Here is a 24,737-nt window from a genome sequence, read left to right on the forward strand (position 1 = left end):
TATAATACAGCGAGAGTTCTGGATCTATGATCAGTCATTATAACTGGGGATTTTAAAATTCAAGTATTAAAATAAATATGGAATTTAAAATATAACATTAATGGCAACCAGATTATCAAAAACCCAGCTGGTTTGGTGATGTTTTTCAAGGATGGAAATGTGCCAGCAGGCTGACCCACACATGGCCATTTTAATGGTCTCCTCAGTTCAGCTGCAATCACAGGAGGAATCTGCCACATCACTGTGTCCCATATCCTGCGGAAAAATAAACGGCCTAGATAGAGTGGATATAAAGAGATGTTGCAGTAGTCACAGGTCTAAAGGGAATCTGCCACATCACTGTGTCCGATTCCAATTTGACTGCAATTACTGAAATCAGTGCCAAATCCAAATGGAATAGCATTTTTTTTCTTGAAATAGTCACTTTACTAAAGCAGGATATGATCAAATTGTCAATTAAAGTTGGATGGCTCTTCCTTGTGCCTGGAACGTGCTGTCAGGGATGGTGGTGGTGGAGGCAGACATGATAGTGGCATTTTAGAGAGGCCTTTACACAGGCATATGGATATGCAGGGAATGGAGGGATATGCAGTGGAGATTAGTTTACCTGCATCATGATCAGCACAGACATTGTGGGCCAAAGGGCCTGTGCTCAATGTGCACATAGAAAGTGGCTCCTTCAATGCCACAGTTTACAGTCTAGCACTGACAGGGACAGGTTAGGTCTCTCAATATGGAATGCTAAACTGTGATGGGGGAAAAAGAAAACTTGGGCAAGGACAAGATCAATAAATAGGAAAATTAAAATTAAAATGCTAACTTTAGATTTCTTGTCTATCGAAAGAAGTCATGTAGTAAAGTCCTAACAATTAATGTTATCAGAACTATTGACACTAAGCTTCAAGTAAAGATAATATAATCAGAAAATCCAAGATCCAATCTTTGGGTTTTGATTAACTAAATAAAGCTGACATCGATGTGATAACAAAAGGTTTTAAATTTTATTGAGCAACTGAGATACATGCAGCGAGACATTGTTCAAGCGGAAATCTTTGTTTCACTTCATCAACTGAATTAAACAGTATTACTGTCTTTACGCAAGACCGCGAATAGCCAATCACCAATTCAATAGTGTACTGCCGAAGAAATTAGTACACATCACCTCTCTTACGTTGAAAATCTATTGTGCACATATTTTGATTTGTAACTTTGATTAATTTGAACATTTTGCAACCCGATACCAATTAATGACCAAAATACTTAGTTTGTCAGGGAAATTAGGAACCAATTTGACTATTACAAACCAAGCAATGTTACGAATTTATCAAATTATGAATACGTATTTATGATTTTAATGTTTCCGAACACCTGCAATATAGACAGTTTATCCATAAAGTAAGGTGATGTTATAACTGGGTATAAGTTTGATCCTAAGAATAAGCAAGTGAAACTGATATTAACATGCAAAAATGTGCAGGTTTAATTCATTTTGGAACACTGTGTAACTTTGAATCTGCTTATGTCATTGCTGCTTTTTACATCTGTAAGTGGATCCACAATGCAAAATAAGCATTCAGAGACAGTGTTGAACTGATCACACTCAATTATTAGGAGAGAGATTTAGTTGCTACTTTTCACTAGCAGGAATGGGGTAATGATTTAGGATGATCAGCCATGATCATATTGAATGGCGGTGCTGACTCGAAGGGCCGAATGGCCTACTCCTGCACCTATTTTCTATGTTTCTATGTTTTTATTGGCCTCAGTATCCTGCTCACTTTTTCATTTACTTTTAATTATACAATGTCTGTCTCTTCTATACAAATTTGTATAGTATTTCACGTTAAATGGAAAATGTTTAAAATAACTGATTAAAACACCTTCCTCTGCATCTAAGCAATGACATATTATTGCTTTTAAAACACTCTGTTGTACTTTTAAGAGAAAAAACTCAAATGAATGCTTACTTTACACATTAAAAGGTGACAAAGCCACTGACACATTTTCAAACAGGAACAAACAAGACATAAAATCAAGTAATTTTAGAAATGTTTCTTACCAAAACCAAAAAGAGAAAAAACAAGTAAAACCTGTCCATTGCTGATGAGCTTCTCTGTGCCATAAGGCATTGAGTAGGATGTTACCATCTCTACATGCACACACACTTTTATTTTGGCAAACTTTCACATAAGTGCTTACAATGTTTAAACTAGAAATACCAATGATTGTAGAGGTAAACTGCCAGATGATCACAATACATAAATGTACAGACTGATAACTAATATTGTGAAGTGTTGAATGCGTACAACATCACGTTGCTCATTGCAGCAATCTTTAATTATTTTACTCGTGTTCACTCCTGGGTCTCTCTTCATTACTTAATGTTAACCACATTCTTTAGGAGCATCTGTAGATAGGCTTCGTGGATCGTGTTTAGGAAATCAGAGTCATTCTGCAAGAGACACAACAAAGAGTTCAAAGCCTATGAATTTAACTTATTTAATGCCATTACTTTACTGAGTTGTGTAATGGTAAGATTGAAAACATTTATCCTTTGCTTTGTTAGTTTGGTTTTACTTGAACCTCGTGGATTGCCCCAATTTTCCCTTGAAGAGACCAGATCATGGCAATCTTTCAGCTTCATTGGGTGCCCTGAAGTCAACAATTTTGATCTTGCATAGAATAGAATAGAATCTTTATTTGCCACGCAACCAGGGTTGGCGGTATTTGGGTTCGGTACATGATGGTACACTGCTTTAGTTACATACCACTAATAACACAGATCACCGTAATAAAGTGCATCCATATCACATCACAAATCACAAATCTCACCAATACATAGTGCAAAAGAACAAACAAAGACCATAGACAAGACACTGTATACATCAAAAGTCATATTATTGTCTTGCGGTGTGATCTTGTACGAGATATTGAATTAAACATTTTGGTTTAATCTAAACATTATAGGAAATGCCCAATTATTGATTCTGTAATTTCAATGTATTCCCAGGATAGAAGTATCAAATACTAGAGGGCATAGCTTTAAGATGAGAGGGGCAAAGTTTGAAGATGTGTGGGGAAAGTTTTTTTTTTAACAAGGTGAGTAGTGGTGCCTGGAACGTGTTGCCATGGGCGGTGGTGGTGGAAGCAGATACAATAGTGGTATTTAAAATACTTTTGGATAGGCACATGGATATGCAGAGAATGGAGGGATTTGGATTATATGCAGGTTCATAAGAGTTGGTCTTGGCATTGTGTTCGGCAAAGACATTGTGGGCAAAAGGGCCCGTTTGGTGATGTTCTGTTCTATATCAGATTCAGATTCAGATTCAACTTTAATTGTCATTGTCAGTGTACAGTATAGAGACAACGAAATGCATTCCAGTACAGTTCAGTTTAGTTTATTGTCATGTGTACTGAGGTACAGTGAAAAGCTTTTTTTTTTGTGCTGACCAGTCAGCGGAAAGACAATACATGATTACAAATGAGCCACCACAGCGTACAGATGCATTACAAGGCAATAACGTTTAGTGCAAGATAAAGTCAGTAAAGTCCGATCAAAGATAGTCCGAGAGTCTCCAATAAGGTAGATAGTAGTTCAGTACTGCCCTCTACTTTTTAAAAAAGATATTTAGCGGCAAATGCAAATTTGGAATTCTGGATTGTTTTTTTTCCTGGATTTGAAGATCTAATTTTAATTATAATAAAGGATGTCAGAGTATATACACTGGGATTCAAAGAAAAAGCTTCTGGAATGTGGTGTGAATGGTGTGGAGAAAGATACCACAACATAATGAATCCGATCATTACACAAATATAGAGGTAAACCATCGTGGGGAACATGGAAATTTTCCACCTCACAATAACTAATGTTGCTGGAATTATAGTGGTTAAAATGTTGTGCCAATTATCAGGAATGTACCTGGATCTCTTTGGAAGGATTACCGTTTTAAGAGTGGAGAGGGAAACTATTATTTTCCTAAAAAATAATTTGCACACAACTCATTGTGGTGGTCAAATGCTTAAAAGCAACCATCCCAGGACAGAAGAATAGACAATCTTTGAACAAACATTTGTGGCTGACACATACAAGGTTGGTTAGTGATCCGTGAAGTTCTGAGAATGCTAAGGAGATAATGACATAACTGAAAAAGCAAATATCTGAGCGTTGAGTGATTGATTACCAAATTATGAATAAGGAACCATTTTTGAAAGTCATTAGAAACATAGAAAATAGGTGCAGGAATAGGCCATTCGGCCCTTCGAGCCAGCACCACCATTCAATATGATCATGGCTGATCATCAAAAATCAGTACCCCGTTCCTGCTTTTTCCCATACCCTTGATTTCGTTAGCCCCAAGAGCTAAATCTAACTCTTGAAAACATCCAGTGAATTGGCCTCCACTGCCTTTTGTGGCAGAGAATTCCACAGATTCACAACTCTCTGGGTGAAAACATTTTTCCCTCATCTCAGTCCTAAAATGGCCTACCCCTTATACTTAAACTGTGACCCCTGGTTCTGGACTCCCCCAACATACAGAACATTTTTCCTGCATCTAGCCTGTCCAATCGTAAGAATTTTATATGTTTCTATGATTCCCTCTCATCCTTCTAAATTCCAGTGAATACAAGCCCAGTCGACCTATTCTTTCATCATACTGTATGTCAGTCCCGCCATCCCAGGAATTAACCTTCCTGTTGTTGCCACAAAAGTGGATAACCTCACATTTATCCACATTATACTGCATCTGCCATGCATATGCCCATTCACCCAACTTATCCAAGTCACCCTGCAGCCTCATAGCATCCTCCTCGAGCTCACACTGCCCCCCAGCTTTGTGTCATCCGCAAACTTGGAGATGTCACATTTAATTCCCTCGTCTACATCGTTAATATATATTGTAAATAACAGCACCGAGTCTTGCGGCACCCCACTAGTCACTGCCTGCCATTCTGAAAAGGACCCGTTAATTCCTACTCTATGCATCCTGTCTGCCAACCAGTTCTCTATCCAGGTCAATACCCTACTCCCCAATACCATGCGCTCTAATTTTGCCAAGTCCAGATGCACCACATCCACTGCCTCTCCCTTATCCATTCTACTTGTTACATCCTAAAATAATTCCAGAATAATTCAAGCATGATTGCCCCATCATAAATCCATGCTGACTTTGACCGACCCGATCGCTGCTTTCCAAATGTGCTCCTGTTACATCTTTAATAATCAACACAAGCATCTTCCCCACTACCGATGTAAGGCTAACTGGTCTATAATTCCCCGTTTTCTCTCTCCCTCATTTCTTAAAAAGTGGAGTTACATTAGCTATCCTCTGGTCAGGAACTGATCCAGAGTCTATAGAACATTGGAAAATGATCACCAATCATCCATGATTTCTAGGGCCACCTGCTCGAGTACTCTGGGCGAAAAAGCGAATGGCGAAAGAGACAAAACTACAACTGGATCTTGGCTAAAGGAACAATGCTGTAAATTAACATCTTCTCATTTTCATTGTATTCACTGGTGAGTTGCCTGGTGTTGCTTGAAGACACGGTCTCAGGTGCCCTGCATATTGAAAACATTGAGGCAATGGCTCTCTAGTTGCATTGTTGAGTTGAGTTTATTGTCACGTGTACAGTGAAAAACATTTGTTGCGTGCTGACCAGTCAGTAGAAAGACAATACATAATTACAAAAAACATATGTAATTATGTCAATTTCTGCTGATTTCTGCTAGTTCTGTTCTTTCAGTTATTATCCCATGCATTGAGGAAAATCTCTTTTCTTTAAGAATCGTGGTTAATATTGAATGGAAACACTGGCCTAGAAATACAATAGTGGAGCATTTTATAAGGTCATAAATGATAAGAGTAGAATTAGGCCATTTGGCCCATCACGTCTACTCTGCCATTCAATCATGGCTGATCTATCTCTCCCTCCTAACCCTATTCTCCAGCCCATAACCTCTGACACCCGTACTAATCAAAAATCTATCTATCTCTGCCTTAAAAATATCCACTGACTTGGCCTCCACAGCCGTCTCTGGCAAAGAATTCCAGATTGCTCACAATATTCCAAATGTGCCATGACCAGCGCCTTAAAGAGCCTCAGCATTACATCCTTATTTTTGTATACAAGCCCTCTCAAAATAAATGCTAACATTGAGTTTGCTTTCTTTACTACCGATTTGACTCGAAGATGAACCATTTGGAACTCCTGCACCAGCACTCCCAAATCCCTTATCAGCATTGTGGCATTGAAAAGTCAATTATTCCTCAGACTCAAATCTAACAAAGAGTTGCGGCTTGCTACATGCCATTCTGGAATTTGGCAAGGAACTTCACAAGCTCGACAGCATTTCTTCATCACTCAAACACTGGAAACAACCATCCCCTTGCACACTCTGTGGGAGAGAATGAGAAAACACACACACACACTTTTAGGATACAATGCAAAGGATTATTCCACAGAAGATGTTGACAGGTGAAGGAAGTATGGAGAAAGATCACACAGGCTGTCTTTGGGGGGCTGTTGATCGGCTCTGAAGGGAACGTCACCACTTGCTGCAAAGACGTGCAATGTTAGATGTCACAGCAGGTGAAGCAGAGGGACAAGGCATTTCAATTATTAGCACACGCTGCATTACTGGTCAAGATAACACTGTTCATATGCAAGTAACATTACCTTTATTAGATGAGTTAGTGTTTCCTGAAGTTGAGTCTTGCTGAGAACAGTGGGCAAGGGTGAAGATCGGGCCTCCGTTGCTAACGTTAAAGGTGAAGCAGAAGCATACTTGCTCTCAGCTTCTGACATTGCTCCTGCTGACTGCTTGAACATACTGGGAGACAGAAGCATAGACGGGCCCATTGCAGAGGTGGTTGGCGTGAGAACAACCTGGAAATGAACACACAGATCTGGCAGCCAGATACACATGGAAAAGCAAACATTTACTTGATTTATACCATTATACACAGGCAGGTGGGACTAGTATAGATGGGGCATGTTGGCCATGTGGACAAGTTGGTCCGAAGGGCCTGTTTCCACGTAGTACTACACTATGACCCTATATTGTGGAATCTGATTTTTCTAATCATGGATTGTAAGCTTGAATTTAGTTTATCGCTAAAATGCTAAATTCAAGTGTGGAACACTGATATGCTGATCAAAATGCAAAATGACAGTGAAATATTTTGCTGCAGAATAATTAGTGGGTTCACTCCTATGCAAGTGATACTTTATCCACACTATATGCCTTGTATGTAAACTCTTGTGGCTTGTCTGTAAGGAATGGCTTCCTGACACATTCCTGATGTATTCTGGAATATTCCTGCCAGTGACACAACACAACCTTACATTTTCCACTTGACCAAACACTCTTCTCACCTGATTGTGCAACACAGCCCCGACTATGTGCACGATACTGACCCAAAATGCCAGTAAACAAGGGTAGGCCTGTTACTATATGACCCTATTCATTATCAGGGTCTGATATCTGCCTATCATCCTCTATGTACCTGTAGAGCCAGGACAGAAAGTGTTCTTCTTCTTGCACTACCTTCATGCTCCTCAAACTTGGTGTTTCCACAGCATCAAAGCATCACGAGACACAGCACTGGCCCTTATTGGAGTCTGTTCATTGTACAGAACCATTGTCCATGGGTCCCATAAACCCAGTACACTCTAAGCTCTACTTCCTTCACCTCCATCTCACAATCCTGTCATTTTAATATTGAACCTGACTCTGGCCGCTGGTGTAACAAAGTCCCGTGTTGTAGTTTAAATTATATAATTCAACAATTCGTACCTGCAAAGAGCCCTCTGTAGTTTTTACATTTGGTTCTTTAAAGCACTCTGGTGTTACAAGCAGTGGAGAAAAGTTTGCAGCTAAGGAGGGTTTGCCGAGAGTCTGGTGCGGCTGATCATGTGGATGTGCGAGTTTGAGTTTCTGAAGCAGTTCATGACCTTGGGATGGAATATCTGAAGTGGTTCTATCACCAGTGGCTGTCTGTGAAGGCTGGCTCCCTGCTGACGATGTAGTCTGATGAGCAAACGCTGCATCTGAGGAAAGTGGGCACATCATAAGTGGCGAAATAGTTTTGACTTCCTGTTGCAATCTCTGACTGTGACCATTTGTACTGATGGTGGATGCGGTCTGATTTGCAGTAGCTTCAAAATTTAGGGAAGTAAGAATATGGGGACTGGTACAAGCGTTGTACATGCGCTTCGTTTTCTCAGTTTTCTGGAGAGCTGCCGGTGTCACGAGCATTTCCGAGGAAGCCTCCTGGCACTTCAATCGAGTAAAACTACTTTTGTTATTTAGACTCTCGGGGCTCCCGAGGTGTTTATCTGTAGATTGTTCGTACGTGAAGGGTTGCATCAAGTTCTGGCTTCCCAACTTAGCATCTTGCTGAGATGTCAACACCACATCATGATTAGGGTTTATTGATTGTTCTTTTGCGACAGGGGCGCCAAATAATTCCTCTACAGTCAAGTGCTTGGCACCTGAGAGATTATTCTGCAAGATAAAAAAGGCACAGTTTAAAATGTCTGCTTACACCGGTGGAGCAGGTTATTTCTTCAGTAATAGTTAAGACCAAACACCACTAGGCTAGTAAGTCGAGTGTACAACATTATGTACGATTTGATCGGTTTTGGGTTTAAGACAGTAGAATCACTTTGACACACTTTGCACATTCGGCATTCATTGGGATATTTTCTTGGGCCCTTTGAGGATCTGTCACATTTGGGGCAGTGGGGTCAGTTGTGGATTGCATGATAACATATTTCATCACAAATAACCAGGGGGCAAAGACTGGCTCCAGTTTAAGTTAAAGGGCCAGCCTGTACCTGAGCCACCAGTGAGAAAGGCCTTTTGGGCATTGGCGCCACAGCTTTGGGCTCCTGCCACCGTGTGCAATTTTATTGTTCATGTATAGTTTCTGTACAGAATCAGGATTCAGGATTCTTTGATGCACAATACCCGTGCATCCAAAAAATGATCCACTCCTGTAGTTCCCCCACACAGCAGCATGTTAGAGCCCAGAAGAATCAAGTCTGGTGTACCTCTGCGCACAGCCATAAACTCTGTCCACAATAGTTCTCACCCAGATTCCACATCAGAGGTTGAAGGAGATTATCCGACCCAAGATTCCAACCCTTGAATCCACCCAGACTGCCATCCAATGCCTTGTGCCTCACTTGCACTTTGCACAATGTTCTTGAATCCTCCTTTACATCAAGTCCCATGCAAACATCACCACTGCATGCAAGAGGTACCAGATATCCAAGACACACCTTGATTCTAATATTCTTATTCTGCTTTCAAACACCTCATCCATCACACTAACTTTTTTTTCAGTTCTATAACCTACAAACTACACACTTTTAATCACCTAGATTTAAATTGCAAATGTTGTTTTCTAGATTTACCATCTTAAAAGAGCCTGACTGTACATCATCACTGTACATACCCCCCTTAAAGATGTCTCCTTGACTTGCTCGATACCACTTTATGTGGTTCTGTTAAATTACTCTGGTGAACCACATTGTCCCATTGAAATAGTGTCATCTACATGCGAGGAGTTATAATTGAGATCATGTCCAACTACCTTGTGGTGGTGTGATGAGGAGGAGGTACATTCATCGGTTGGTGCTTTCATTGCCAGGCCTACAGAGTTGTGTATGCCCGGAGAACTTGACAAAATACTTGAATCACCAAATTGACATGTCTAAAAATAAAAGAAACAAACTTTATACTAATTTATCAAAATACAATTTCATGATATAAAAGATCACAAGGAAACTAATAGTCCTATCAAAATACATATATTTTTTTGCAAATTATTCTGAAATGTATGAAATGAGTACTTTGGACAGATGCTGAACTTTCAATCCTTCTGAGATGTTTCAGAGCAGACAGCCAGCTGCAGATGGGAACCAAGTCTCTTTCTCTTTCAATTTGTGTTAGGAAGATAGAAGCTACTTTACCTTAAATTTAGTAATGATGTAAACCAAATAAGATAATATTCCGTATTTTACATCTCAGTGCAGTTAAAATATTCCAATTTCACTGGTCCAAGAATACCAAACCAGGGACATTGAAATCTTCAGAGCAAGTATTTCCACACCTCTGTAATCTGGCATGGTGGGGTGATGGAAGGGTGGCATGTCCTTTGATGGAAGTAGATTTCTTTTAAAAAATCACAATTTTAACTAGAAACTCCCGAGTTCCCTACAGAATTAAAAAAAAATCATGCTTGTAACATTCAAAGGTCTCCACCTCCGTGCATTATTTGCAAATTAAAGCAATGTGTACCTTGAAGTCTCTGAAACTCATAGCTTCCACCAATTTAAAATATCAAAATATTAAAATCTATTCCAAATCTCAGATCACTCATTTCTATAAAATAGATGCACTAGAACCGGTATTTTATCTGTACACTAACAAGGTACATCATTAGAAGCTAGTGAAGAGTGAAACATCATTTTCAGCACCGGAGATTTGTTTGACACTGAATGTTTTAAAATACATTTGCGGGTTCCTTACTTGCTAATTATTAACTAATAAGGTTAGGGTCAGGGTCACTTAAATTAGATTCGGTAAAATTACTTAAAATAGCAGGTTTCCAAGTTACTTCAAAGATCATTTTATCAAATTGTGAAATGTTCCACAGTTGAGTGTTACTGTTTAAATGATAGAGCCACGATTTCTGCACGTTATTTTAAGATTCCTGTTCTGGAATATCAGGTTGTTATGTTCTCGTATCTAATCAGGAGCAATGAGCTTTTCAACATGAAGGTGTATATTGCTTCACTTCCTCCGCAGTTTCCTCAAGTATATTTTCATGAATATATGAACGTGTAATATATAAAATAATTCCAGAGGTTATAAGATCATAAGGTCATAAGAAATAGGAGCAGAATTAGGCCATCAAGTCTACTCCGCCATTCAATCATGGCTGATCTGTCGCCCCCAACTAACCCCATTCCTACCTTCTCCCCTTAATCCGACACCTGTACTGATCAAGAATCTATCTCTGCTTTAAAAATATCCATTGACTTGGCCTCCACAGCCTTCTGTGGCAAAGAATTCCAGTTTCACCACCTTCTGACTAAATAAATTATTTCTCATCTCCTTCCTAAAGGAATGTCCTTTAATTCTGACGCTGTGACCTTAGTCATAGACTCTCCCACTAGTAGAAACATCCTCTCCACATCCAGGTAATTTGTTAAGGAATGAGTGTTTTGATTTATCTGTACTTATTTAATATTTTGCTTGTTCAGAAAATTTGAAGGGAGGAAAGTGGCAAGGAAAATAATCTTGTGGATAAAACAGCTCTTTGACACGTTGAGTAGACAGAAGCGGAATGATTGGGACATTTAAATGAAAACAGGAGCTGTTTCAACATATCATTTCATCTGAGAAATAAAAAGTGGCTATGAAGTGCTTTAGAACAATTGAGGGATTCCAGAAGCCTTTAGTTTTAGTTTAGTTTAGTTTCATGTCTGACCCAGGTCAGATTAAAATTATTAATTCATCCTTGTTTTCCCTATGGCATACCACATCTTTGGGTTAAAATTGCTTTTGTTAAAAAAAAAAAAAAGATGCTGTACTGCTCTTTCTGAAAATTCTAATCGATCATTTCTTTATCAAGTAAATTCACATGATTTTTGACCAATTGAATTAAACACTAAATTAGATTTACAGAACTGGATTTGATGAAAAATTTCCAGGTGATTCAAAAAATTGCATAGACACAAAAAGCTGCAGTAACTCAGCGGGACAGGCAGCATTTCAGACTGAAGAGTCTCAACCCGAAACGTCACCCATCCCTTCTCTCCAGAGATACTGCCTGTCCTGCCTAGTCACTCCAGCACGTTTAAAAATTGCATGATACAGTGCCCTCCATAATGTTTGAGACAAAGACCCATCATTTAATTATTTGCCTCTTGTGCTCCACAAGTTAATATTTCTAATAGAAAAAAAAATCACATGTGGTTAAAGTGCACACTGTCAGATTTTAATAAAGGCCATTTTTATACATTTTGGCGTCACCATGTAGAAATTACAGCAGTGTTTTACATAGTCCCCCCATTTCAGGGAACAATAATGTTTGGGACACAGCAATGTCATGTAAATGAAAGTAGTCATGTTTAGTATTTTGTTGCATATCCTTTGCATTGAATGACTGCTTGAAGTCTGCGATTCATGGACATCACCAGTTGCTGGGTGTCTTCTCTGGTGATGATCTGCCAGGCCTGTATTGCAGCCATCTTTAGCTTATGCTTGTTTTGGGGGCTAGTCCCCTTCAGTTTTCTCTTCAGCATATAAAAGGCATGCTCAATTGGTTCAGATCGGGTGATTAACTTGGCCACTCAAGAACTGACCATATTTTAGCTTTGAAAAACTCCTTTGGTGCTTCAGCTGTATGTTTGGGATCATTGTCTTGCTCTAGAATGAACCGCCGGCCAATGAGTTTTGAGGCATTTGTGTGAAGTTGAGCAGATAGGATGTGTCTATTCACTTCAGAATTCTTGTATTCTTGTATTCAAATTTTATTGTCATTGCCTCACTTTGAGACAACGAAATGAATTTCCCGTACAGGCAGTATCGTTAAAAAAAATCACAAGAAAAATAATAAAAATAAATAATAAATAAATAATAAAACATATTAAAAATAAAATTGAAATTGAATTAAAAATTTAACAAAAGCACAAACACAGAAAGTCCACAACACAACATAACATAAATGGCACCCAGGTGAGGAAGGCACCATAGTCCAGCCAGCCTCCCCTCCGTGTTCATCCGTGGTCGGGGCCTTCCGAGCACCCGCAGTCGCCGCCCCGGGTGGCCCGATGTTCAGGCCCTCACGCCGGGCTGGTGGAACGCCGACGCCGAACCCCGACGGTGAGCATCCTCCTCCTCAGCGGCCCGGACCTTCTGATCAGCCGCCTCCCACTGCCGGAGTCTGCAGCTCCTGAGTCCACAGGCTGAGCCGGGCAGAGTCACAGCACCCCACGCTGTCCATCAGCGCCGCATTGGTTGGGAGCTCCGCAAACCGCAGCTCCATGATGTCGGTGCAGCAGGTCCGGCACTCCGTAATGCTACTACCATCAGCAGGTATCATCAATAAAGATAAGTGAGCCAGTACCTTCAGCAGCCATACATGCTCAGGCCATAACACCCCCACCACCGTGTTTCACAGATGGGGTGATATGCTTTGGATGTTGTGCAGTTTCCTTCTCTCCTCCATACTTTGCTCTTGCCATCACTCTGATATAAGTTAATCTTCGTTATCCGTCCACAATACCTTTTTCCAGAACTGTGGCTGCTCTTTTAAGTACTTCTTGTCAAACTGTAACCTGGCCATCCTATTTTTGCAGCTAGCCAGTGGTTTGTAACTTGAAGTGTAGCCTTCTGCAGACAGTGGTCATTGACAAATCCACACCTGGCTCCTGAAGAGTGTTTCTGATCCATCGGACAGCTGTTTGGGGATTTTTTTTTATTATCGAGAGAATTCTTCTGTCATCAGCTGTGGAAGTCTTCCTTGGCCTGTCAGTGCTCTCTTTTTTCTTAATGATGTTCCAAACAGTTGATTTTTGTAAGCCTAAGGTTTGGCTGATGTCTCTAACAGTCTTATTCTTGTTTCTCAGTTTCACAATGGCTTCTTTGACTTTCATTGGCACAACTTTGGTCCTCATGTTGATAAACAGCAATAAAAGTTTCCAAAGGTGACGGAAAGACTGGAGGAAAGACTAGGTGCTGAGAACTCCCTTATACCTGCATTAAGGAAGCATTTCCTTAATGCAGGTATAACACCTTCAGGCAAAACACCTGAGCAATTACAAACACCTGTGAAGCCATGTGTCCCCAAACATTATGGTGCCCTGAAATGGGGGGGAACTATGTATAAACACAGCTGTAATTTCTACATGGTGCACCTTAACCACATGTGATTTTTTTTCTATTACAAATCTGAAATTCTGAAGTACAGAGGCAAATAAATAAATGATGGGTCTTTGTCCCAAACATTATGGAGGGCACTGTATGTCACAAGGAAATCTTACAGAATAATTTCAAAATCTGATATCTATTGCCAGAATAGAGACAATCTAATAAATTTGGAATAATACAATGATCAGCCGCGGCAAGGGTTGAGTTTGAGAGGGGGTGTATGTGCGGTGTTCTTTCTCTTACTGCCTCTAGCGACAAAACAGATTAGAAATCAGATAACATTTATCAAGAATTATCATCATCATTGTTGAAAACATCAACAGGCACGGTGCCTTACAATGCTATGTACGACAGTGATCGCAACTTCTACTGAATTACTTTATCAAGAGAGCATTTTTGAAATCCATTTGATTTGGATTTACAAAATACAAAAGTACTTTAAAAGTATTTGTATTTGGCTTGAGAGTCAGGGGAAGATTTTCTTCAAATGTAATCTACATAAAGTAGCCAGGATTCCAAGCAAGATTAGTGTTTAATCCCTAGTGAATTATCTATATAATTAAAAGTCTCATCTTGACTACTTCCTGTCTGCACGGTATATTGATTTAACAAAACACTACCATATATCGCTATGATGATTTTTGGCCATCTTACTCACAGTCCTCCTCTGCTGAGCAGGCCCCGATGATTTTTCCCATCGATGAAAAATAAAATAGTTATGAGTGTTTAAAAAAACCTTGAGATCCTCTCGCCTTTTAATCACCGCGATGAAGGTAACGCAGGACTATAAAACCCCGGATACCTGGACGTGACTCAGTCACTCTGCAAGATTGCGAGGGAGAGGCCACGACTCTCATTCTAAGTTGTGAATCAACTGAACTGTGAATCTGCAATGTACTTGCAATAAATGATTTGTTAGCCTTAATGACAATGCCATGAGTTGTTTGGCCTGCTGCCCTGCCTGTGCTTGAAACTGCAATGCTTTATTAGGTCCGACTGTGCCTGGTTCAAAAGTCCCGCTCATTTTGTGACTTCCGCTTAGTGGACAGGTCTCGCTGATTGTGTAATTTCCAATGAGTGCAGAGGTCGCACTGATTGCGTAATTTCCGGCAAGTGCAGAGGTCACGCTGATTGCGGAGGTGCCACAGACTGCGGAAACCCCAAAGTGGAGAGCGCTCAGCCGTGTGAGTATTCAAGAAAGTTTACTGCCATATATATGGTGTGTGAGTCACTGAGTGTGTGTGTGTGCGCGTGTGTGTGTGAGTGGGGGAGTTAGATGTGGCCAAAGGGATCAGGGGGTATGGAGAGAAGGCAGGTACAGGATACTGAGTTGGATAATCAGCCATGATCATATTGAATGGCGATGCAGGCTCGAAGGGCCGAATGGCCTACTCCTGCACCTATTTTCTATGTTTCTATGTCTCAGTGACTGAGCTGCCAGCCCAAGAATCCATTCGGCCCACAATCTCCATACTAGCCCTCTGGAAACCAGTCTCTTTTGCCCACAACACCATGCTAGCGCTCCAGAAAGACCCCTCCCCCCACTATATTGGAATTGGTGGAGAGGTGGAATATTGCGTTGGGGGACCAGCCATCCCGTGTGAAGCTGGGACCCAACGGGTCCCACTTAGTCTAGTCACAGTTAAAAAAAACAAGGTAGTTCTTCGTAGATTTGCACCAAGGGTTAGACTTTTGCTGCTTACATTGAACTGTTTGACATAACAGGATACAGAGAAACTCTGAAAATGTTTGTTATCGCCAAGCAGATTAGTACAATTTCATTCTAGCCTTCATGTGTTGCAAGATTAAAACATTTATAAAAATTCACTCCAGAAATTTCCAGAACAAAATGCAGAATGTTCTATTGGTATCAGGTGAGCAGTGTATATCTGTGACAATCAAATGTTAAATACAATGCAATAATGGTAACAAAATTAAAGTATCATTTTAGAAAATAGTTCAGTATTCATTATTCAATGTATATAATAGCTATTGACAAATGTTGAACTTCTTACTTGTTCATACTCTTCCTTGGCTTTGCTCAGCATGTCTAGGATATCAATGGGACTTTCTTCATCATAACCGTTGGTTTTATTTGGAGTTGTTCTCCCTGGGGATTCTTGTTGGACTCTCTGGGCCTCCATTTGCACCACCCTAAAGAAGTAGCAGCACTGAAATTAGGCCAATTAATTACTAACATCCAGGAACAAATCCAATTACCTCGCTGAGTTATCTCTGATCTGCATTAAGTAGTTCACTTCACAGCATGGACCAGGATCACAACTTTCCAAGGGAGGCGAAGCAAGTTGGAAAATTGGAGGAGTTATTCCCACCATGATCATTATCAAACATTTGCTCTTCATTTGGGAAGAATAGGAACTCAAGGACTTTACAAGCCACCTACAATTAAACCTACAAAAATATAGTCAGTGACCTCTGCACTAAATGTGTTCTCCATCATTAAAATGTTTACCAAAATTCTCCCACTTCATCATTAATTCTTTATTAACTGGCGAGTTCAAAATCACTAGGACCACGAGATGACCTCTCAGGTTTCTTTCCACTTTACCAACTCCAAGGGCTCCAAGTTCCAACTAATTGCTTACAAAGATCCTCAATTTCAAATCCCTCTGGATCCTTGCTCCACCCTGTTCGGGTAGTATTTACTTGGAGATTTTTGACTAAATTACTCAAAACGTTCTCTAGAACAGAGTTGTATGGCAAATTAAAAGGTTCTTTTGACCTTCATACCTAGACTGATCACAATGCCAAATTAAAGTAACTCCACCTGCCTGCAGCACATGACCCGAATCCCTTTGTTCTCTTGCCTGTTCATGTATCTAAAAGCCTCTAAAACCATCTCATCTGCTACTATCAGTTCCACTGGAGGCACATTCCAAGCACCTACCAAATAAACTTGCCACGCAAATTTCCTTCAAACTTTCCCTCTTACATTAAACCAATGGCCTTTGTTATTTGAGATTTCCATCCCATGGAAAAAGACCCTTGAACTATATAATTCCTCTCAGCACTGGAGGCTAAACTTGCTCATACTTTTGTTTGTAACATACTTCCTCTAAAAATAGCAGCTTCATCTTACCATCATTTACCTCTTTTAATAATTTCTCCTTGACTTTACTCTTTCACTGCTCAATTTCTCTTCTCCGCCACTTGTGAAGTGCTCCAATACTTTTGCAGGTCGGCATAAGGAAAAATACATCAACATTCTGCTGATGCTCACTACAGATCTCTGTACACAATTGTAAATCCAGACTTAAAATTGTGTCTAGGAGGAATCAGTATATCTGGAGATTTTTTGTAAGATAAAGTTTTTGCGGAAACTTGTTTGGTAACCTGAAACAGCTACAGAATGCAGTGTTTTCAGAGTCAGCTAAAACTCTGCATTAGTTGCTTCAAAGCTGTGCGATTACATTTTGGTGCGACAGTCTGACAGTCCACAACTGTGTGCTTCATATCAAGGACACAACAAGCTTTCATCACCATAACTAGAGATAGGAACATTGTCATGAACATTCATCATTGTGTTTAAGAAGCATAAGTACTTGCATCTGATGTTAGATATTACAATAGACGAAAGACTGGATAGACTTGGTTTATACTCTCTAGAATTTAGGAGATTGAGGGGGGATCTTATAGAAACTTACAAAATTCTTAAGGGGTTGGACAGGCTATATGCAGGAAGATTGCTCCCGATGTTGGGGAAGTCCAGGACAAGGGGTCACAGCTTAAGGATAAGGGGGAAATCCTTTAAAACCGAGATGAGAAGAACTTTTTTCACACAGAGAGTGGTGAATCTCTGGAACTCTCTGCCACAGAGGGTAGTCGAGGCCAGTTCATTGGCTATATTTAAGAGGGAGTTAGATGTGACCCTTGTGGCTAAGGGGATCAGAGGGTATGGAGAGAAGGCAGGTACGGGATACTGAGTTGGATGATCAGTCATGATCATATTGAATGGCGGTGCAGGCTCGAAGGGCCGAATGGCCTACTCCTGCACCTAATTTCTATGTTTCTATGTAAAGCTCATACATATTTGGTGAACCTTATTTTTGCAGCTATCCTACTGAATTCTCTATCCAAATTATTTTATTTCTGAATACTGCAAGTGAACAAGTGTGGGTGGCTCCTTATAGTTGAATTCTCATCAGCACAGGTTTTGAGAGTGCAAAGGCACTTGGAATAATGCTCACTCAAACAGAGGCAGTTTCACATTGACATCAATGAAATTACAAAGATATTCTTCCCCTTGGCCTGCTGACCTCCCGAGCTGAACATGGCAACAGCTGCACGGACAGCAGCTGTACCAACATGACCACCATGTCCTCAAAATAGCTCCTTCCTTCAAAACTGCAGCTGAACCCAAGAATACATTAAAGCTCATGCCCAATCAGCAAATGAATATTGACGTCTCCAAAGGAAGGAAAATGCTATATTAGTATTTCTGCAGTGTTTTTCATGCAATTCACAGATACACTGGTAATCATACAGTGATCTTGCCTTACAATGCACTACATTTCTTCCCATTGAAAGGGATCCAGTGACTAAAAGCCAGGGTTTCATGAATGCAACAGATGCATTTTGCATCATTCGGCACCTGGTATTTAAATGACCAGGTGCAGCATTGTTACTTATTTTATAAAGATTAAATGACTGCAGAATGAAGTTAGAACCTCCTATGAATTTACTTATCTTTCTTATGGACTTGTGTCTGGGGTCTATTTGTGTGTAATGTATGGCTGCAGAAACGGCATTTCGTTTGGACCTCCAGGGGTCCAAATGACAATTAAATTGACTCTTGACTCTTCCTTTACATTCCATTTGTCAATGAAGTAATAATAATAATAATACATTTTATTTGTGGGCGCCTTTCAAAAGTCTCAAGGACAACATGAGTAGAGTTTGAATACTTCATTTTTCTTTCAGGTTATAAGAACATTTAAATGGTCAAGCACACGAGATTACAAACTGAAGGTGGGAAGAAGAACAGAGTAAGGGGATATTAAACAGAGTAAGGGGATATTAAACAGAGTAAGGGGATATTAAACAGAGTAAGGGGATATGAATTAAACCTGATTTTCTATTTTAAATTTGTACTTTTGAATGATTGAGGTTTGTCAAATATGAATAATGCCCAAACACTGGAAAACTTTACCCAAATTGGAAAGAAATTTAAAACAAACAACTTCAGTCTGAAGAAGGGTTTCGACCCGAAATGTTGCCTATTTCCTTCGCTCCGTAGATGCTGCCTCACCCGCTGAGTTTCTCCAGCATTTTTGTCTACCTTGTAATTGCAGAGTTTGGTAGATTTAACAGAAAGCAAATGTCAGTGCTTACTTTGCCATGAGTTGTGCAATTCGCTGACAGTCGTTCTTGTCATAAAACCAGATGCTGTAAATTGACACTAACAAAGAAAACAAGAACAAAAATTAGTTATGCTAAATTTCTCATTTGATGGCATTTAAAAAAAAATCTCATTTGATGGCAATATCATATAGTTCTTGAAACATTATTGTCTATTAGATATAAAACACTGTTTAGAGCAGAGTAATTTACCAATATGTACACACAAAACATAAGGTGTTTGTTGCAATCTACCAATTATGGTTGAATGGTTCTTTTATTATCAGGTGAACCAAGGTACAGTAATTCTTTTTTTGCCGTAAATAACTACAGGTGCACAACCTTTTATCCGAAAGCCTTGGGACCAGACACTTTTCGTAATTCAGAATTTTTCGGCTTTCGGAATGGAAGATTTTTAGCGTAGTGGTAGAGTGCTCGGCTCATATCCGCAAGATCGCGAGTTTGCGCCTCGATCCCGGCAGTTACTCGATCGCGAGTTTGAGTCTTCAATGTAGATTTTTCTTGCAGAATAGGAGAGAATAGGGAGGGTTAGGCTGGGATCATTCTCTGCGAGATGATCTTAGTGCGGGAGACAAGTGTAGGAGAGGTGTACTGACTGTGTGGGCAGAACTTTGGAAGTGATTGCCCACCATTCTCAAAAGCCGCTGTGTCTCCCTGTCCCTCCAACTCCAGAGGAATCCGTTCCCCGATGGGTCGCTACGGCGACAAGTGGCAGTTCGCCCACAGCCCGAGCTGCACCCCCTCATCCGCAACCCGGGTTCCTCTGGAGTTGGAGCGGGGCTGGGCTAGAGTTGTTGCTGGCTGTGAGTCTCTGGGATCTCCGTGCTTGCAGTGGGCCTGGGGGTCGGTGTCCCGATGAGGGGGCGCAGCTCGGGCTGTGGGCGAACTGCCACTTGTCGCTGTAGCGGCGCATCGGGGAGCGGCTTCTGGTGGTCCTGACGTCTCTCAGCTCCTGTCCAGGGGGACGGCCGGAGACGTCAGGACCAACAGGAACCCGCTCCCCGATGCGCCGCTACAGCGACAAGTGGCAGTTCGCCCACAGCCCGAGCTGCGCCCCCTCATCCGCAACCCGGGTTCCTCTGGAGTTGGAGCGGGGCTGGGCTAGAGTTGCTGCTGGCTGTGAGTCTATGGGATCTCCGTGCTTGCAGTCGGTGTCCCGTTGGTCCTGACGTCTCCGGTCACCCCCCTGGAATGGAGCTGAGACTGGGAACTGTACCGCCCTTGCCCCCTCCCTCTGCAACTGCAAACAACCCCACAGTTCCCAGTCTCAGCTCCTGTACAGGGGGGTGGCCGGAGCGTCACAGCCCGAGCCATCAGCTTCTGTCCCTACGGGGACAGCGGAGAGCGTGTTCCTCTGGAATTGGAACGGGGCTGGGCTGCTGCTGGCTGTGGGTCTCTGGGTTCTCCGTGCTTGCAGTGGGCCTGGGGGTCGGTGTCCCGTTGGTCCTGACGTCTCCGGTGACTGGCACTGGCTCCAACGTGAAGACAGTGCAAAGCCCCCGCGCCGGTGCAATGCGCGGGGAGCTGGAGAGGGGAGGGAAGGGGTCACACACATGGCCGGGAAGCAGAGGGGTGTAGGTGGGGTGAAACTGAAGGGAGCGACAATCTGCTGCTGCCTGCCCGCTGAGTTAAAACGTTCCCACGCAAGACTCACGATACACTGTGTATCGTGAGTCTACCGTGGGAACTTTTTAACTTAGCGGGCAGGCAGCAGCAGATTGTCAATTATTAACCCTCCCGCGCAATATACCCTCACCTTCTCTTTTATGAATGGGGATTTAGTTCCCCTTTCTTCGAGGACCGACCGGAGGTTCCGCTGTCACCTCTGCAGGCCACCCTCGGTGAACGTTTTCAAGGACCTTTCTTCAAGGACCGAAAAAATGTCGCTATTCGGAGGTTTTCGTTATTTGGATCTTCGGATAAAAGGTTGTGCACCTGTACTATCCCTATTTAAGTCCCAAATGCATTGATACAGCTGACTGAGTCTGTAAGTGAGAGTCACTAATTATGGATACATATTCCAGTAAAAGCATTTTAATTTCTTGAGTTGCTCTCAAGTTCAATGCAATTGGGCAGCTGCAAAGAGAAAGGATTAAGCCATACGCACATGGCTGCATGGAGAAAGGAAATTAGCTGAAAAGTGAAGAATCATTGTGCATGAAAGGGAATAACCACCAAGTTTCAAACTGTCATTTAAGTCACTTATGGACATTTACTCATCTATCCAAAATTGGAATATCTTTAATACTCAATTCAGGCAGCATCTGCAGTAGAAAAAGTAAAACATTCTGTATGATTTCAAAATCACAGGAAAGTTTAAATAAAATAAAATCAACTGCCAAATTTCTGAAGTATAAAAATCCTAACTCCAATAGACCTACAGGGCTATTAAATAAGCTACATTTGAAAAAACACACAACAAAAGCTAATTAAAAGTGGAGAGCATGGCAACCTGTGAATTAATTTAGTTTAGAAACTTGGGACATTTGCAACTCAAGAGGTCAGAGACCATATCACATGGTTCTTGTGTCCAGACATCAAACTCTATGGGTTATCAACAGTTCTAAATGCAGCACGCAGAACACATCCATTTGGAATTGCAATATACGTTTCAATGGCATTATCGATGTATATTTGAAAACTGTCTCAAAATAGCACAATAAAATATTAAAAGTGAAGAATCATTGAGTGGCAAATGCATGACAGATGCAATATAATGTGGATAAATGCGAGGTTATCCGCTTTGGTAGCAAAAACAGGAAATTAGCCTATTATCTAAATGGTGGCCGATTAGGAAAAGGGGAGACGCAAGGAGACCTGGGTGTCATGGTACACCAGTCATGAAAGTAGGCATGCAGGTGCAGCAGGCAGTGAAGAAAGCGAATGGTATGTTAGCATTCATAGCAAAAGGATTTGAGTATAGGAGCAGGGAGGTTCTTCTGCAGTTGTACAGGGTATTGGTGAGACCACACCTGGAGTATTGTGTACAGGAAGCAAAGAGTATGAATTAAAGGGTTCTTTTGGGGTCTCCAAATCTGAGGAAAGACATTCTTGCCATAGAGGGAGTACAGAGAAGGTTCATCAGACTGATTCCTGGGATGTCAGGACTTTCATATGAAGAAAGACTGGATAGACTCGGTTTGTACTCACTAGAATTTAATTTGCTTTAAATTTCTCTGCACCACATCTTATGCCACACAAAATGATGTCAATTTGCAAGTCATCAAATATAGGTGATGATTTCAAATAGTTTTGGAAAGCAGTTATATCTCGCGCAATTATACTTGTAGATTATTTTTCACCATATTACAATTTTAAGAGTAAACTGACAATTGTTTTAAATTTCCATTTGCTATCAGCAGATTATACATTTATCTGACGTATCCATTTAAAACAATCAATTCAAAATAAAATGCTTTAGAAACTGGATTATTGGCCATCAACAAATGAACTATGTGACGCTGATGGGAAATCTCACGTTTTCAATTTTAGAATGGAATAATAAAACAATTTGACTCAAGCAGATTCATAAAGTTAAAAAGTACAAACAAACCAGTATCATTTTGTGGATACGGAGGAATACTCAAAGATATTGTGCCATGGGGACAAATTCAGACCCACCGCTTTTCACACTGCAAACTACCTCCAACAACTGGAACATCGGAGGTTGAGGGGAGACTTGATAGAAGTATATAAAATTATGAGAGGTTTAGGTTGGATAGACAGTTAGAACCTTTCACCCAGGGTGAAAATGTCCAACACTAGAGGGCATAGCTATAAGGTGAGAATGGGAAAATAAAATGCTGATGTGCGGGGCAAGGTTTTTGGATAGCGGGGTCCTGGAAAGCCTTGCCACAGGTGCTGGTGGTGGCAGATACAATAATGGTGTTTAAAAAGCTTTTCTTAGGCACATGGAATGGAGGGATACGAGTTACTTGCAGGCAGATGAGATCAGTTTAGTTTGGCATCATGTTCGGCACAAACATTGTGGGTTGACGGAGCCGTTCCTGTGTTGTCTTGTTCCATGTGAAGCCACCCGAGAGCATTTCGCAACATCTTCTAAATCTACATCTACAATGAAAACCTTATTCAATATGACAGGTCTTTCTTCCACAACACTGAACTGGGTTGAGTTAAACAATGGAGCTGAGATCATATTGGGGAAGAGAATACAAGGAAAATCGACAAAGAACTTATCAACATGACTCAGCAGCTGTCAATTTCTCACTGTAAATGGCAGAGGCAAAATAACTTTATTTGAGATCACAGAATATTATTTGATTAAGAATTAGTGAAAAAGACACTGCCACAACACTGGATGTTGGGAAACAATGATGAAATATTACTGTGTAAGAAGGAACTGCAGATGCGGACACAAAATGCTGGAGTAACTCAGCGGGACAGGCAGCATCTCTGGAGAGAAGGGATGGGTGACGGTTCAGGTCAAGACATCACCCATTCCATCTCTCCAGAGATGTTGCACAAAGATACTAGAGCTCCGTTCTATGATCTTTGATGCTGCCTGTCCCGCTGAGACTCCAGCTTTTTGTGTCGATCTTCGATGAAATATTACTGCCTGAGAGTGCATTTGGAGATACAGTTGCTCAATCTCATTAATGTTTATTTACAACCTTCAGAACCACCACCACAAATACATACCAAGGGCAATTTATTCAAATAGAGGAATCCAAACCCAACTGTGGTAACTGGGCATAAGTTTAAATAGCTAAAGTCAGTCTGAGTAATGGTAACCACAAAACTGCTGCACCTTTGTAAATCTAATCTGATTCAGTGATGTCTGTTCTGTACATTTTTAAACTAATGCAATGATATAGGATTAAAACAATATACTAACTAAATTTCTGCAATCTAACTGTTTTCAATCCAGGAGGTCTCAACAGAATTACAGATTAGTCTGAGAATGAACACTTGCATTTTCCTAAAGATAGACGCAAAATGCTAGAGTAACTCTGGAGAACATGGACAGGTGACGTTCCGGGTCAAGACCCTTCAGATCTGTGTCTATCTTTGGTATAAACCAGCATCTACAGCTCCTTTTTATTATTTGTAATTATCCTGTTTAAGACTATTTTATATATAGACATTAGAATAAATTAAATCAATTTTGCACTATTGGCTAACATTATTCACTTTTATCTAAAATTTGAATATTATAAGACCAAGTCAACAAGAAATCATTATTTAAAACTATTCTAAAATGCATCCAAAGTTAGTCACGATCAGTTAAACTAAGAGAGTCATTTGGAGACAAGAGGCTGCAGATGCTGGAATCTTGAGCAAAACACAATGTGCTGGAGAGATTCTGCAAATTAGGCAGCATCTAAGATAGTAATTTGCAAGTTTATCTAATAAACTGAAGACTGCACTGCATGCAGCATCATATTAA

At 40.7% G+C, this 24,737-nt stretch overlaps 1 protein-coding gene across 3 annotated transcripts in view; it reads right to left on the bottom strand.

Annotated features, from left to right (window-relative positions):
• Positions 1-979: 979 nt before the first annotated feature.
• Positions 980-24,737, bottom strand: part of dcp1a (decapping mRNA 1A) — a 43,553-nt gene continuing 19,795 nt past the window's right edge. For all 3 annotated transcript variants that reach the window (XM_055647501.1, XM_055647503.1, XM_055647502.1), the window contains 6 exons: positions 19,304-19,370; positions 15,967-16,105; positions 9,606-9,725; positions 7,802-8,512; positions 6,682-6,891; positions 980-2,452 (listed from right to left, as the gene is read on the bottom strand). In XM_055647501.1, the coding sequence (XP_055503476.1) occupies positions 2,375-2,452; positions 6,682-6,891; positions 7,802-8,512; positions 9,606-9,725; positions 15,967-16,105; positions 19,304-19,370 (1,325 nt within the window). In that variant the 3' untranslated portion in view covers positions 980-2,374. The remainder of the gene's footprint in view (positions 2,453-6,681; positions 6,892-7,801; positions 8,513-9,605; positions 9,726-15,966; positions 16,106-19,303; positions 19,371-24,737) is intronic.

The sequence above is a fragment of the Leucoraja erinacea genome, chromosome 16 (assembly GCF_028641065.1).
Source record: "Leucoraja erinacea ecotype New England chromosome 16, Leri_hhj_1, whole genome shotgun sequence".
Lineage (NCBI taxonomy): Eukaryota > Metazoa > Chordata > Chondrichthyes > Rajiformes > Rajidae > Leucoraja > Leucoraja erinaceus.